The sequence below is a fragment of the Peromyscus maniculatus genome, chromosome 3 (assembly GCF_049852395.1).
Source record: "Peromyscus maniculatus bairdii isolate BWxNUB_F1_BW_parent chromosome 3, HU_Pman_BW_mat_3.1, whole genome shotgun sequence".
Lineage (NCBI taxonomy): Eukaryota > Metazoa > Chordata > Mammalia > Rodentia > Cricetidae > Peromyscus > Peromyscus maniculatus.
The window spans coordinates 150,006,843-150,020,929 of NC_134854.1; the positions used below are offsets into that span (position 1 = coordinate 150,006,843).

General features: G+C 49.6%; 1 protein-coding gene across 2 annotated transcripts in view; it reads right to left on the minus strand.

Annotated features, from left to right (window-relative positions):
* The window catches only part of Prmt8 (protein arginine methyltransferase 8), a 91,621-nt gene that overhangs the window by 51,955 nt on the left and 25,579 nt on the right, over positions 1–14,087 (minus strand). For both annotated transcript variants that reach the window (XM_016006398.3, XM_006987869.4), the window contains exon 2: positions 746–931. In XM_016006398.3, the coding sequence (XP_015861884.1) occupies positions 746–931 (186 nt within the window). The remainder of the gene's footprint in view (positions 1–745; positions 932–14,087) is intronic.

Consider the following 14,087-nt stretch of genomic DNA (forward strand, 5'->3'; position numbering starts at 1 on the left):
GAATTATATAATGAGGTGTGATGGGGCCTCCAGTCTGCACCCACGATGGCCACGAGGCTTGCTTCTGTTTGGGGACCCACACAAGGCTTCCCTGTTGGGAAGGGGGCTCAGTATTCACCCGAGAACTTGCGAAGATGGAATCAGAGTGTCAGAGGAGGCCTGTCTATAAATCTCACCATCAGCACTTCCCCTGGAGATGGCCCTCGGACAGATTAATAAGCATCACGACCTCCGGGAGGCGAGGACAGCCTCAGTGCATTGGCGGCAAGCACTTAAGCTCTTGGCCAGCATCACGGGGTCTGGTGGTAAAACTTAAGGTATGACACAAGGCCGGAAGGTAACCCAGAAGCTCAAAGCACCTCCGGTCGCCCCACCCCCAATTTGTTGCCATTCATTTGTTTTGAACGGCAGCTCACTTTGTAATTCGGTCTGACCAGGAACCCACTACACAACCCAGGCTGGCCTCAAACTCTCAACAGCCCTCTGACCTCCCCTCAGGCTCTCAAGTGCCGGGATGCACAAGCATCCACTTCTACCTACTCACCTGCTCCAGGCCCCACCTTGGCCATGACGGTCCCAAAGAGAACCACAGGATGGAGAGAGGGTCAGGGTTCAGGGGCACCAGGGGGGCTCATTTTGTGGTGGTAGAGAGTTGGACATGCATGTTTTGCCACCTTTGAAAACAAGAATAAGATGGCAGGGCCACACCTGTCCCACCCGCTGGTCCCCAACCTGAGTGTGTTACCTCGTGGATCCCAAAGTGAGCATAGGAGTCAAAATAATAGTCCCTTGATGTCATCTCCTCGGGATTCAGCAGCTTGGACATCTTGCCCCGTCCTGGGCAGCTGGGCTGTGTGGACACGTGGTGGACACATTGCACGGACTTGGCTGGGATGACAGGCTGAGGGGGCTGAGGGGGGGCACTGCTCGCCTAAAGGGAGAGAAGGGACCCAAGTTAGCCCTGGTTAGCCCTCAAACATTTCAGATCTTCTCCCCTTCCTCCTCCCTGCTCCTCCTGTAGCCCAGCACTAATTGCCAATGACTCCTTGACCACAGGATTGACAGCAGGCTACTGACGCGCCAGACCCAGATTGACCTCAGTTCCAGATCTTACAAACTAGGTGGTCTAAACTGATCTGAGCCTCAGTTTCCATGTCTGTCAAATGGGGAAACAATATCTTCCTTTAGTGGGACCAGGAAGAAATACTCAATAAAGGGAAGGATGTGGGGGAAAATGGGAAGCCAAGAGTTGGCTCTTGAGCAGCCTTGGTTTTGATATGGCTTATCCGTGAAGGGCCACATATTGAAGGCTTACTCCTCATTTTAGTGAGGTGGGAGGTAGAGTGACCATGTCACTGGGGACATACCAGTGAAAGTAATTAACCTCATTGTCTCATGGGGATTTGATTAGTTCTCAAGAGAGGGTCTTTGAAGAGCAAGACTCTCCTCTCTCTCTCTCTCTCTCTCTCTCTCTCTCTCTCTCTCTCTCTCTCTCTCTCTCTCTCCAGAAAATAACACCAAAGCCCTTGAACCTTCAGAACTGTAAGCTAAAGAATTTTTTTCCTTTATAAATTACCCAGCCTTGGGTATGTTGTTACAGTAGTGGAGAGATGACTACTACATCAATTAGACAATGTCAGGCAAAGTTATTAGCCACTGTACTCTGTGCCTTAGTTACCCACCTCTAACTTGAAAATAAAATGTCCATACTTAAGATTGCACTGAAAATTAGTCAAATTAGTATTTTTTAAAGCGCCTAGAAAAAGGCTGGGCATGCAGTAAGTGTTCATTAAACCAAATCAAATATCGCAGGCGGAGATGGGGCCGAGGAAACGAAGCCCATGCACTTCTCTCACGTACCATCTCACACTAAGCTACAATCAGACTTGCCACCCTCAAATATGGGTCTCAGGTATTGTACTTTGTCAGGGCTGATGTCTCAGCCCCTAGGTTCTGATTCTCACTTTGCCTTGAACCTCAGCACCACAAGTCCCCATATTGACTGACCTCTCCCCTGAGCTCTGCCTACTACTGCTTCTCTGGGTCTCCGTCCGTCCTTCCAGCCCAGCTCTGTGTCGCCATCACGGCTACTTGCCTTTCATCCCTCAGGCTAAGGGAAGGGGGTGTGGAGGTCAGAAGTCACCCAAATGAAGCATAGCAATGCCAGAGGACTGCCTGTCTCTGGAATGTATACACCAAGATGACAGGCACAGAAAAGGCCTCAAAGAAAGATGCACGTCTTTAAAAACACCAAGACCAACAGCCAAGTGGGTTTCTCCAAAGGCTGGTCTTCTTCAGCTGGGAATCAGGGCTCCAGGATTCCGTCCTGACTCCTGGCTGTGTGACTTTGGGATTTTGTATACACCACTACATCTCTGATCCCTCCTCGATCAATACAGGGCCTAACGGAACCTCCCATGGAGCTCTTGAGATATCTCAGTGCACGAAGGGCTGTCAGGGAAGCAAGAACCCAATCCCCAGCACCCATATAAAATCCAGGCATAATCCTAACACTGAGGAGGTGGAGACAGGAGGATCCCTGGGCTTTCTGGCCAGACAGTGTAGCCTAATGGGTGAATCCCAGTTAACCAGTGAGAAATCATACCTCAAAAAAACAAAGTAGATGGTTCCTGAGGAATAACACAAGGTTGACCTCTGGGCTACAAACATATGTGCATACATATGTACATAAAATGCACAAACACACACACAGAAATCGAGAGAGAACCTTTTTGCAAGAATAGTCAAGACACTAAGGTCAGTTAGCACTAGACTTCAGCATGGTGTATATATAATAAGGGCTTCATCATTGTTGCTAGTATCATTACTATCATCTGGATCTTATGGATAATATATATATTATCCTTGTCTTGTCTTAATTTGTCCCTCCATGAGCTGGGTCAACTCAGACTTACAGTCAAGGGAAAAGGTAACCCCTGGGACAGAGCAGATGGAAATGCCATCCCTCCCTCCTATCTCAGGCACAGCCCCAAGACCACCCTGGGTCTGAGACTAGACAGGAATGAGCATCACGGGGCAAGAGGTGATGCCCTGTTCTCATGGTGCATCCGGGCTGCCGCCTCTAGGAAACAGCAAAGACTTCCCAGTTTAGCAACGCAGGCCTTTGGGTCCAAGAGAGGCCAGGCTGGCTGGCAAATGGGGCTGCCTCATCATAATGCTGCAGGTGTACCCACCCTCTGCTTGGGATGTTGGTCACGGTCTCTGGGAAGCTAAAAATAGACTGTGTCAATTGCACACTCCCGTGCAGGCTGCAGAGTCACCTCCAGAGCTGAAGACAGCTGTGCACACAGTTGACCCCAGTATTGATTCCATTTAAATACATTAAGGAGAGAAAAACTCTTAGCTGGTGCAGGCACTTGCGTGTCAAGGTCATGGGGCTCCCAGGACCCTTCAGCTGTCATTCAACTCTCAGTCCAAGGACTTGTTTTCCTTAGAACTCTCTGGCTTTTTATCCTCCACAGTCAACTTGTGAGGTAACTTCCACATGTCACACAAAGCGTGAAGCAAAGGGATGAATGGTTTGACCAAGGACAAGAGAAGGGCATTGAATAAATAGCCACAAGTCATGAGGACAAAGGAGTGATCATGGCTGATGCTTTGTCCCAAAGGCCACTCATCAGCTCAGCTCAACCTTCTGCAAAGTAGACTTGGACTCTGCCCCTAGACTGACAGGTGTGCTCTTCTCACAGTGGCCTTGAATTCACAAGCATTGAGCTACAGGAGAGTTGCTTTGAATTCTAGAGACAACTGCTGACCACCTGCTGCTGCTAGGCACTGTGTGGAAGAAATAGTCCTGGGGGGAGGGGCCCCCCAGAGACTCTGCTTTCTAGACCTTCTGCAACCTCACCAGAAGCTGCAATAAAGCGCACTCGACAAAAGAGGTTCGAACACAAAGAGGTGAATTCCCTTCAGCTGGGAGTCAAGAAATCCTAGCGGAGCGGGCCATGCCATGAGCAGGGAGCTTTGTCAATGGGTTTTGAAAGGTACGGCTGACAAGGGGGAATTCTGGGAGCAGAAAGGATAGGGGCGGGAAGGTGGTGAACTCGCTGGGGGAGAACATGCTGAGATAGCAGAAGATTCGGCTGAGAGAAGGTCATGGTCGGGCTAAGAGGGTGGCATTAAATACAGCAACCAATAGAGAGCCCTCGTGCCCTGTGTGTGCAGGGCCCCGGAGTTTGCACACCAATTTGGGGAATCGAATGTGAGCACAGAGTAGAGGAGGGGGCAAGGAGAAAAGGGTGTCCATGGAGGAATTTAAGAGACTATTTTCAAAGTCCAGTCATGAAATGATGAGTATCTGAGCCCCTGGGGTGTCGGAGGGGCTGCCTGCCAGCAGAGCACAGAAATAGAATCTATAGGGTTGGCAACTGGCGGAACATGAGGAAAGAGGGAGAAGCTGGAATCCGAGATGCCGTCCACATTTCAAGCCTGGATGAGTAGGAAAATAGTGGTGACATTAACAGAAATAAGCGAGTCAGCGGGAAGAGCAGGCTGGGGTGGGGGAAATAATGAATCTCAATTTGGATGTGCGGAGTTTGAAATGCCATCAAGCCATGTAAGAAAAGATGTCAAGCAAGCGGGTACGGAGGCAGTGCCAGTCAATAAACACCTTCAACAAGACTGAAAGGCACACCCTAACATTTGTGGCGAGGAGAGGTTAATGTGCGCTCACAGAGCGAGCGCTGACAAACCAGTAACTTCACACCCCAGCTTAATGGGGATAAAGAAGCTTCATCTGTTCATGTGCAAATAAAGACCAATGGCAAATTAACACACAGCGTAAACGTTCGGCTCCACTGGAGCTCAGATAAATTTAAAATAGAACAAAACCTTCTCTCATCCCTCAAAATGATCAATCTCTGCACTTGCAAGATTAGAAGGGGCAGGGGAAAGGAGGAAGGGGGCGAGGGGAAGGAGGAGAGGAGTGCTTTTGTACGTGTCTTGTGAAAATGTAATTAAGTTGAGACTTTTTAGAAAACAGTTTGGTAAAAATTCATTAAGCGCATCAAAAAGTGCAAATCCTTTAACCCACAACTGCTTTCTTTAACACCAGGAGAGAGCCATTTATCGCCCTAAGCATGTAGCTCTCTCCATTTCATGATGACCAAGAGACAATCTAGGGGTGGGGATTTAGCTCAGTGGTAGAGCGCTTGCCTAGCAAGCACAAGGCCCTGGGTTCGGTCCTCAGCTCTGGAAAAAAAAATCAACCAAACAAACAAAAAGAGTCAATCTAGATGCTTTACAAGTGAGCATCTTCCTGTAGAAGGCTATGCAGCCCTTAAAAATGTAGGGAAAGTCTTTAAGAACACAAAGATGAGCACAATAAGCTGCTGGTTGAGGAGGGTGCACAGGAGAATACACTGCAGTTATGTCTTCATTAAAACCTGTTCGTGCTGGTGCACGAAGAGAGGAGACCCAGGGAAGGCACCGGAATTGTCAGCGATTGTCACTGGGTATTAGGTCATGAATAATTAATTCTTTCTGGCGCCAATTTTGCAAATAGCGAGAGCTAATATTGCAAAAGAGTATGAAATGTAATTCCAGATCCCTGGAGGGAAACTGAGGCCGGGACTGTGTCTTGAGAGCCATCAGAAGGATGGGGTGGAGTAAGAGCTTGCATAGGAGAGACCCCAGTGGAAGAATGGTGCATACGCCTAGGAGAAAAGGCACAGTCACCACCCTTTGAGGACCTGGGTAAGCTTGGGGGACTTAGGGGGTTGACATGGGAACAGGGATACAGTGGAGAAGAAAGATGTGTCTTCAGACTGCCCTTCTGGGGACATGTGACCCAGGCTTTGACTTCAAGGAGGGCACTCTAAGGCAAAGCTTTCCTTCCTGCAGCCTGGCCAGGACCTTCATCTACCCAGAATGACAAGGAGCTCAGTGGGCAGCCTAGAGTCATCCCCCCAAACTCAAGAAGCCCCTATACATGCAGTTGTCACCAATATTGACCCTGTTTAAATACAGTTAAAGGAGAGAACATTCCTAATTTGTTCAAGCATCGTGCCTGGTCAAGGTCCTCTGTTTCATAGGGCTCCCTGAGTCTCTTCCCAACAGCCAAGTATCTGTCATGCGCCACCAGTGCACTCTTGAGACAAAGGGATGCATGAGTCAGGGGAGGCAAATGAGACTAAGAGGTGACGTTAGCCCTGGCTCCAAAAACTGCCAGCCTCCTGCCGAGGAGACCTGCATTCTGCCTGTGATTTGAGAGGTGTGCCCTCTCCCGGAAAGCTGAGGGTGAACGGCAGTATCCAGTGTCACTTCGCCTTCCATGGCTACCTGATGAGCTACAGGGCACTGTGAATGCGCTAGGAAAGAAACGTGAGACAGAGGGGTCCATGGAGGAGCGCAGCAACCGCCCTAGGAAGATGGTTCAGCCACAGCTGAAGGCTCACTCTGGGAATGTGGCCAGGGAGCTGCCTCAGCTGCCTGCCCACGTGGCCTCTGGAGACACTCAAGGAACACAGGCCATCGGTGCTGGTAGTCACTTCTGTAAGGTCAGAAGGCCTGACTCCTCACTAGGTAGGAGGTTCAAAGAGGCAAGTCTTCCAACTGAGAAGTCAGGAAGAGGGTTTGAGGGTATACTGGGTGTGGAGCTCAACTAACCCCCAGCTGCAATGCCTTAGCCCCTCATAGCTGTGCCCATCAAGCTCCAGTGTGCCTCCTTACCCAAATCCTCTATGGATAGCCTTCCATCACCGTATTCCAGTAGGGCTGGAACCCAATCCACCTGCCAGTTCTGACCCTGCCTGCCGTGAATGGCTGTCCTGCTCAGAGAAAGTGCTTCTGCCCAGTGGCCCTCATCTGGTCCTGCCCATACCTGGGGCCCCAGGGCATGCGAAGGGCCCTGCAATATTTATCTCAGCCTCCTCCAGGATTCTCGGGGTGCTGCTATTTCCTGCGAGTCTCTCCACACAGCTTATAATCCCATGTGCTTAAAATCGTGCCCACTGTCTGTCAAGGTCAAGAAGGAGGAGGAGGAGGAGGAGGAGGAGGACGGGGAGGAGGAGGGGGAGGAGGAGGAGGAGGAGGAGGAGGAGGAGGAGGAGGAGGAGGAGGAGGAGGAGAAGAAGAAGAAGAAGAAGAAGAAGAAGAAGAAGAAGAAGAAGAAGAAGAAGAAGAAGAAGAAGAAGAAGAAGAAGAAGAAGAAGGCGGCTTCTGGAGAGGAGAGACTCTGAACTGGTCCTTCAAGGAAGGGTAGGACTTCCCCAGGTGGGATAGGATAGGGACATTTCAACCTAACTCTATCTCTACCTAGAAAGAGTGGGGGGCGGGGAGATAGTAGATGATTTGGGGAAGGTCGTTAGGTCTGACTGAAGGCACGTTCTGCTAAGCACTTTGCAAACACTGCTCAGTGAAGGTGTAACAACTTGACAAGGTGCTGCAACACACAGGCAAAACAGAAAAAAACCCTAAAGCTCTCAAACTCTAGAGTTATTGGCAAAAGTCCAGAGCTAGCAAGTCACAGAGCCAGGCATTAAACGAGTATCTGTAACAAGACCAGAGCCCATGCCATCAGCGTTGACACCATAGCAAGCTTGGTTCAGGCCAGCCATGCCTAATGCAGCTGCTGCCTCAGCTGGCCAAGGCAGGCTAGCTCAGCAGGGAGGCCCGACACTCAAAAAAGGCAGAGACCAACTCAGGAGCACGCTTCAGAGGAGCCGGGTAGCCACTTCTCTGAGGTTTCAGGATTTAAAGAGAATCCGGAGCCGATTTCAGGTTATAGACAGAGAAACTAAAGCCCACATGAGGACAGGGATCTTTCTAGGGTGACCTGAAACTGAAGCCATGAAGAGCAGGAAAGGCATGGAGACAGGACAAAGAGCAGCCTTAAGTGAGCACAGGAAGAGGAAGGTAGTCTGCAGGACAGAGAACTGCCGGTCTTTTCTGCATCCGGCCGTCAAAGCCTACCTAAGCCCTTTGGGCTATAAATGACTCCTCCTGGTACCAGAGCAAGACTTAAAACAATCCCAGAAGACAGATGCCCACTGCAGGAGCTGGGTCCTGCTCTGTTCTCCAAATGCCAAGAAAGCTTCTAACATCACATTCCTATACGTCCTGGGGTTGTCACGGAAGGAAGGCGGTAGAGTGTGGAAGACAAGACCCCACAGGAGAGCGGGGTGCCCTGGCCTCCTTCCTGTCTCCTCTCCCAGTTGCTTTGTCTCACCCTGGCCATCCTCTCACCAGGCCCTGCCACCGGAATCACCCATAGACACCCTCTCACCCTTCGCCATTCCATGCACACTTCCAAGACCTAAGCTGTAGCTGTGTTGTGGACAATGGCATAGGCAGTTAGCTGTGCTAGCAACATCTGTGGGTACCAGAGTTCCACACAACGGGCTTTCGGACCACTCCAACTTCCTAAAGAGGGAGCTTTCAAGCCTGTGTTCAGCCCCAGTGGCCAGAGTGCATCCTCACATCTGCTCTCCCGCATGCATGTTTTCTGACAGCTGGGTTGCAGGATGAATTCCTGGATGCCGGTAGAGAAGCCTTGTGGTCTGTGAGTCCGGGGGGAAGCAGCGTTCCAGTAGGTGGGTCTCACTCACTGCCAGAACTGGCAGTGGCGAGGGTGGCGATGTCTAGGCACCACAAGCCCTGAATGTTATGGTCGTCTCCTCACACTCCGTCACTGGCTCCCTGAGTTGCTCAAGATCGTTCACCAGTCGCCTCCCTTGCGCTCCCACTAAACGGGATGCCTAGGCACAGCCACCCCCAGATGCTCTTCCTTAGCCCTGAAGGTAGGAGCATGGCCCTCCCCTGCTGCCTGCCACGCTTCTTCACGTGCTATTTTGTGACCATGGAGTCACACACCCTCCTAGCTACCTTCCCAGAAGCCCTCCTCTCACATCTGGTCACACCACACTCAGTTCATCGCACTGAACAAGGTAGTATCAGGAGGAGACGGGACAAAGGGCAGTGGTCCTCAGAGTACAGGTCCTGTACCACCAGCATCAGCCTCCATAACACCAGATACTAGTGCCTCAGAATCTACAGTGGGACCCAGTGGTCTATGCTCAGAATGTTCCCCGGGAACTCTGGCGTCCTGTCCAGTTTAAGAGCTGCTGGTCCCTATGGGTACCTCCCGACCCAGCATGTCATGGAAGAGCAACTCTCAGGGAAAAAAATCCGTGGTCAAGCATAACTGGGCACATGAGCTCAGAAGAGTTCTTTGTGGTGCTTTTAAGGCTTTGATTTGCTAAAAATGAACAGTCAATCTCTGAGAAAGATGGTAGGATTGCCCATTGGCCCTGAATTCCTGTCTGGGTTGCTCTTTCCCAAGAGGCAAGGTAGCATGATTCTGAGGGAACTAACCTGGGCTGTCATTTAGATTAGTTTCTAGTTACCAGCACTGTGGACCCTCACAGGCAGGTCTGAAGCTCTGATGCCCAGAAGCAGAACTCATGAAGGGAGCACCACAATTGTCAGTCACATCAAGCTCCCAGGGGATGATGCTCATGAATGTAGAGTATGGCTACATGCCTTCCTCAGCCCCTCTGAGCCCCTGAACTCTTACACGGCCCTCAACACAGAAACTAGACACTACCTGGGTGTTACTGGCATTGACCAAAGGCCAGAGCAGCCACAGACCCTGGGAGAGATCCAACTGAAGGTTCTAGAAGGCACATTGGCTCTGCAGGAGGTGACTGGAGATTGGGCAGATTCCATCACTCTTGGGCTCTGTGGCCTGGACTGATCCCTGACTGACTCACAGGCACTACTAGAACCCCTTGTGGTTTATCTGGAAGGCAGTCGTGTGCTGTGCACTGTGTCCCAGCGCTTCCTGTCAGCCCCTGGCTGTCTCTTTGTGGTACAACAGCAACGCCTGCCTCAGATCAAAACCACGCTGCTCCCACACAGCGCTCCCTCTGCCTCCTGGATCAGTAACCACCGAGAAAGCATCGCCTGGATTTGTTGGGCCTGACCTATTTTTTAAATAAACTGGGGCTGTTTTCCATTCTTAGTCACTTTTCTCCCAAGCCTCCACATATTAAATTCTCTTCTTATATCCACAGATATTTGGGCTGCGAACGATGTCAGGTTAATTGGATGCTTGGCTCCTGGCTCTTCCTCTTCAATGGGCTTATAAAGTAGACTTCCCCAGGCTAGCATCTCCTCCTACTCCGTCTCCCCTCCCTAAGGCAATAGGATCCTCTCTCTCTCTCTCTCTCTCTCTCTCTCTCTCTCTCTCTCTCTCTCTCTCTCTCTGTCTCTCTCTCTGTCTCTCTCTCTCTCTCTCTCTCTCTCTCTCTCTCTCCCTCTCTCTCCCTCTGACTGGGAGGAGCTTACTGATCACCTGGCTTCCCCTCTGCCGCTATGGGCAGATGCACACCTACAGTCTCCTCTCACCCTTCTCCCTGCTGCCCCTTCACCTCCAGACTTGAGTCACATCGTCCCTGTGGGGTCTAGGCTGGGCTCCTGACTCTGGTCCTCTCAAGTAGGGCCGTCAGCAAAGGGGTCTGCCCTTTGTCTGTGTCTGATTTCTACTTGCACAAACATGACACCTGTGGATCCTGCGCTTGAGGACCTCCTCACTTTTATGTCACTACACCGAAATTGTTTCTCATTCCTACCCCCCTTCCCCTTCTTCATAAGGACAATGTATTCTGTCTCTTCTCTGGGGCCACTAGGGTGACTAAAAGACTCTGGATGTGCCAGCAATTAGGGGAAATTCTCATGTATGACATGGGTACCATGAGATAGCCAGTTCTAGCCACCTGATCCCATACCATGGTGCTGTTTTTAGATGTTCCCTGGGCTCTTCAGCAGCGCTGGGCACAAAGTCTCTGGCTGCTCTTTGTGTGCTGTGTGACAAGTATTACACACACACACACACACACACACACACACAGACACGCACACGCACACAGACACGCACACACACAAACACACACACACACACACACACACACACACACACACACCTACATGGCCTGTTTCCCAAGCATTTGCTCCATCCCCCATCCCACTTCCCACCATTCTCTGAACTCCCTGAGTTCTGGGGGACTGATCTCTGCAGGAAGGGGGCACTGCTGGAAATCCTCAGGCACCTGAGTTTCAGCTGCTTCTGTTCTGAAACCCCAAGGCACCTGCTGGTCTAAAGCTGGTAGCCATGACTGTAGGGGTCACTTCTCCAAGAGGGAACCCCTTCAGACTGTACAGAAGGATTATTCCATAGCAAAACCGATTTCATATGCCTCTGGTTCCCTCGGCACACTGGACACAATGACGTGTTGAAGGCACTGCCCTGACACTCCAGTGGGTCAGCATCATCCTTCATCAATGAGACCTCCACCCTCATCCCTTCTGCTAACTGAGATCCATGAGCTCTGCCTGGTTCATGGAGAGTGGAGGCAGATCCCCTGCCTCCTGAGACCAGACAACAGACACTCCCTTGAGAAGGTAGCAAGGTGGCTGAAAGAAAGTTGAGCATCATCAAAAGGGAGACTGGTGATGTCCTCAGTCCCTTTGGAGGGTTCACAGCACTCAGGTAGTCCTATCAGCGTGCCTTATCACAGGGAAGTTTCACGGGAAGAAAATATCTCAAACATATAGCTAGCTTTGGCTAAGACTCGTAACTCCAGCCTTGTAGACAAGTGACTTTAAGTGTAGACTTGAGCATCTATTAGACATTTTCCCAACCATTTTTACACTCCGGTAGCACACTCACTGCCAGCTAATCCCAAGGGCTGGTTCCTCACACCCTTCAGGCCCTATCATTTGGGCATTACACTGATAGCTTGGATTTCATTTTCTTTGGGTTTTGGGCTTTCGTTTTGATTTTTGGTTTCTATTTTGAGACAAGATCTGACTATGTAACCCTGACTGGCCTGGAACTCCTTTAAGCTACCCTTAAACTCACAGAGATCTGCCTCCTGAGTGCTGGGACTAAAGGTACACCACGGTACCTGGCCAATTAATTTTTACCACATTTTAGTGTGTGTGTATGTGTGTGTCTGTGTTTGTTTCGGGAAGGGAGTGTGCTTGGTATGGTGCACCTGAAAGGTCTCAGAGGATAACTTGTGGGAGCTGGTTCTATCTTTCCACTATCTGGGTCCTGGTGATCAAACTCAGGTCATAAGACTTGGCAGCAATCACAGAATCATTTTTCTGGCCCTCAGTGATGTCTTCAAAAGAACTACAGGTCATGTGATAATACAGAAAGAAGTTGCAAGGGGCTGGCTCAGCTCACAGCCACACACACTTAGACTGTCACCTGGTTTCATGGATTCCTTCAGACATTTTCCACCTCATCATAACAAGCTTATTTGCCCCAAATAAATATATTTCCACCTGGACTCTTAGCAGAAGCAATTGGCTTCTTTCATCAAAGAATCTGATAAGACTATTTCTTGACAATGCTGGCACAAGCTAGAGAATAATAAAGTCTGTTGTAGGGTAATTGCCAACACAAACTAGATTTTTTGAAGAAAAAAAAAGCATTCCCAGGCAATTCCAATAACTATTCCAATAACAATAAAAGCCAAATGAAACATAAGAAACAAAAGGTTTAAACCAAGTGTGGTGGCACACACCTTTAATCCCAGCACTCTGGAGGCAGAGGCAGCCAGTCTGATCTACGTAAAGTCCCAGGCTGGCCAGGGATACAGAGTGAGACACTGTCTCAGAAAGACAATTAACAGTTCTCATGATCCTGAACACTAGACAATGGAAAAGACCACATCTGAGAAAGGAGCTGTCCCAGCATGTGGCCTGGAGGAGGTATCCAGGCACAACAGAGACAGTCCACACCAGGCAGAGCTGATGGACCTCTGTTGCTGAGAGAGATGGAGGTGAGGACCTGATGCCAGCCAGGCAGGACTTCCCAAGGCAAAGTCCCGGGGGAGAACAATCTCCAGGGCATGTGCAGTTCTGTTGAGTGTCCCAAGGATTCTGCCAAGGCTGACCACACAAAGAATGTGAATAAACCACATAAAACCAGGAGAAGAAGCCCTGCAGGGACAGGGTGCCTAATCTGCAGTGCTCTCAGGGCCTGGAAAGCTTCTTGCCCCTCCTAGCCAATTTGGAAAGCTCATAATTCATGAATACTCAAAATGTTTTATTGCTAATTCCTCCCAATACAAAATATCTAAAAGTATCCAGCTCCCAACAACAACAGCAAAAGACCATAGTGTTTGGCTCCAGTCAAAAATGATCAGACTCCCCGGGGCGGTGGTGGTGAATACCTTTAATCCCAGCACTCAGGAGGCAGAGGCAGGAGGATCTCTATGAGTTCGAGGCCAGCCTGGTCTCCAAAGTGAGTTCCAGGAAAGGCGAAAAACTACTCAGAGAAACCCTGTCTTGGAAAAAAAAAAGATCAGACTCTCAAAGAAGCGGAAAAACACTACCCAAAACCATCTACAGTAAGAGCAAAACCTGGCACACATGTTACAGTACTACCTGAAGGCACACTACAATAAGTTTGCAGTATACATTGCTGTCCTGTTTGGCTTTTTTGATCAACTTGATACAAACTAGAGTCATCTGGGAAGAGTGGCCCACAACCGAGAAAATTCCACTCTAAAATCCAGCTGTAGGTAAGCAGAAGGGACATTTTCTTAATTAGTGATGATGTGAGAGGGCCCAACCCATTGTGGGTGATGCCACCTCTGGGCACATGATCATGCATTCTATAAGAAAGCAGGCGGAGCAAATCCCAAGGAGCAAGCCAGTAAGCAGCACCCCACGAGAACCTCTGACTCAGGTTCCTGCCCTGACATTCTTCAATGACTATGATATGAAAGTGTTAAGCTAAAATCAGTTCTTTTCTCTCCAAGTTGCTTTTCGTCATGTTGTTTTATCATAGCAATAGAAACCTAAGGCAAAAATTGGACCAGGTCATTATAGACTTGACCATGTATTTTGGGCAAGATTGAACTTTGGACTTTGAAAACCATTGAGTACTCAGAACTCAGCAGGCTGTTCTGTGTGGATTTGGAAGATAATGTCGAGAGTCATGCAGATAAGAGAGGCAAGGCTTGTGGAGTTTCAGAGGGAAGTTTGAGAGTTCTTCAAAGACTCTTCTGGGACTGTTCACATGATTTTTTATATTTATTTTTTAGATTTAC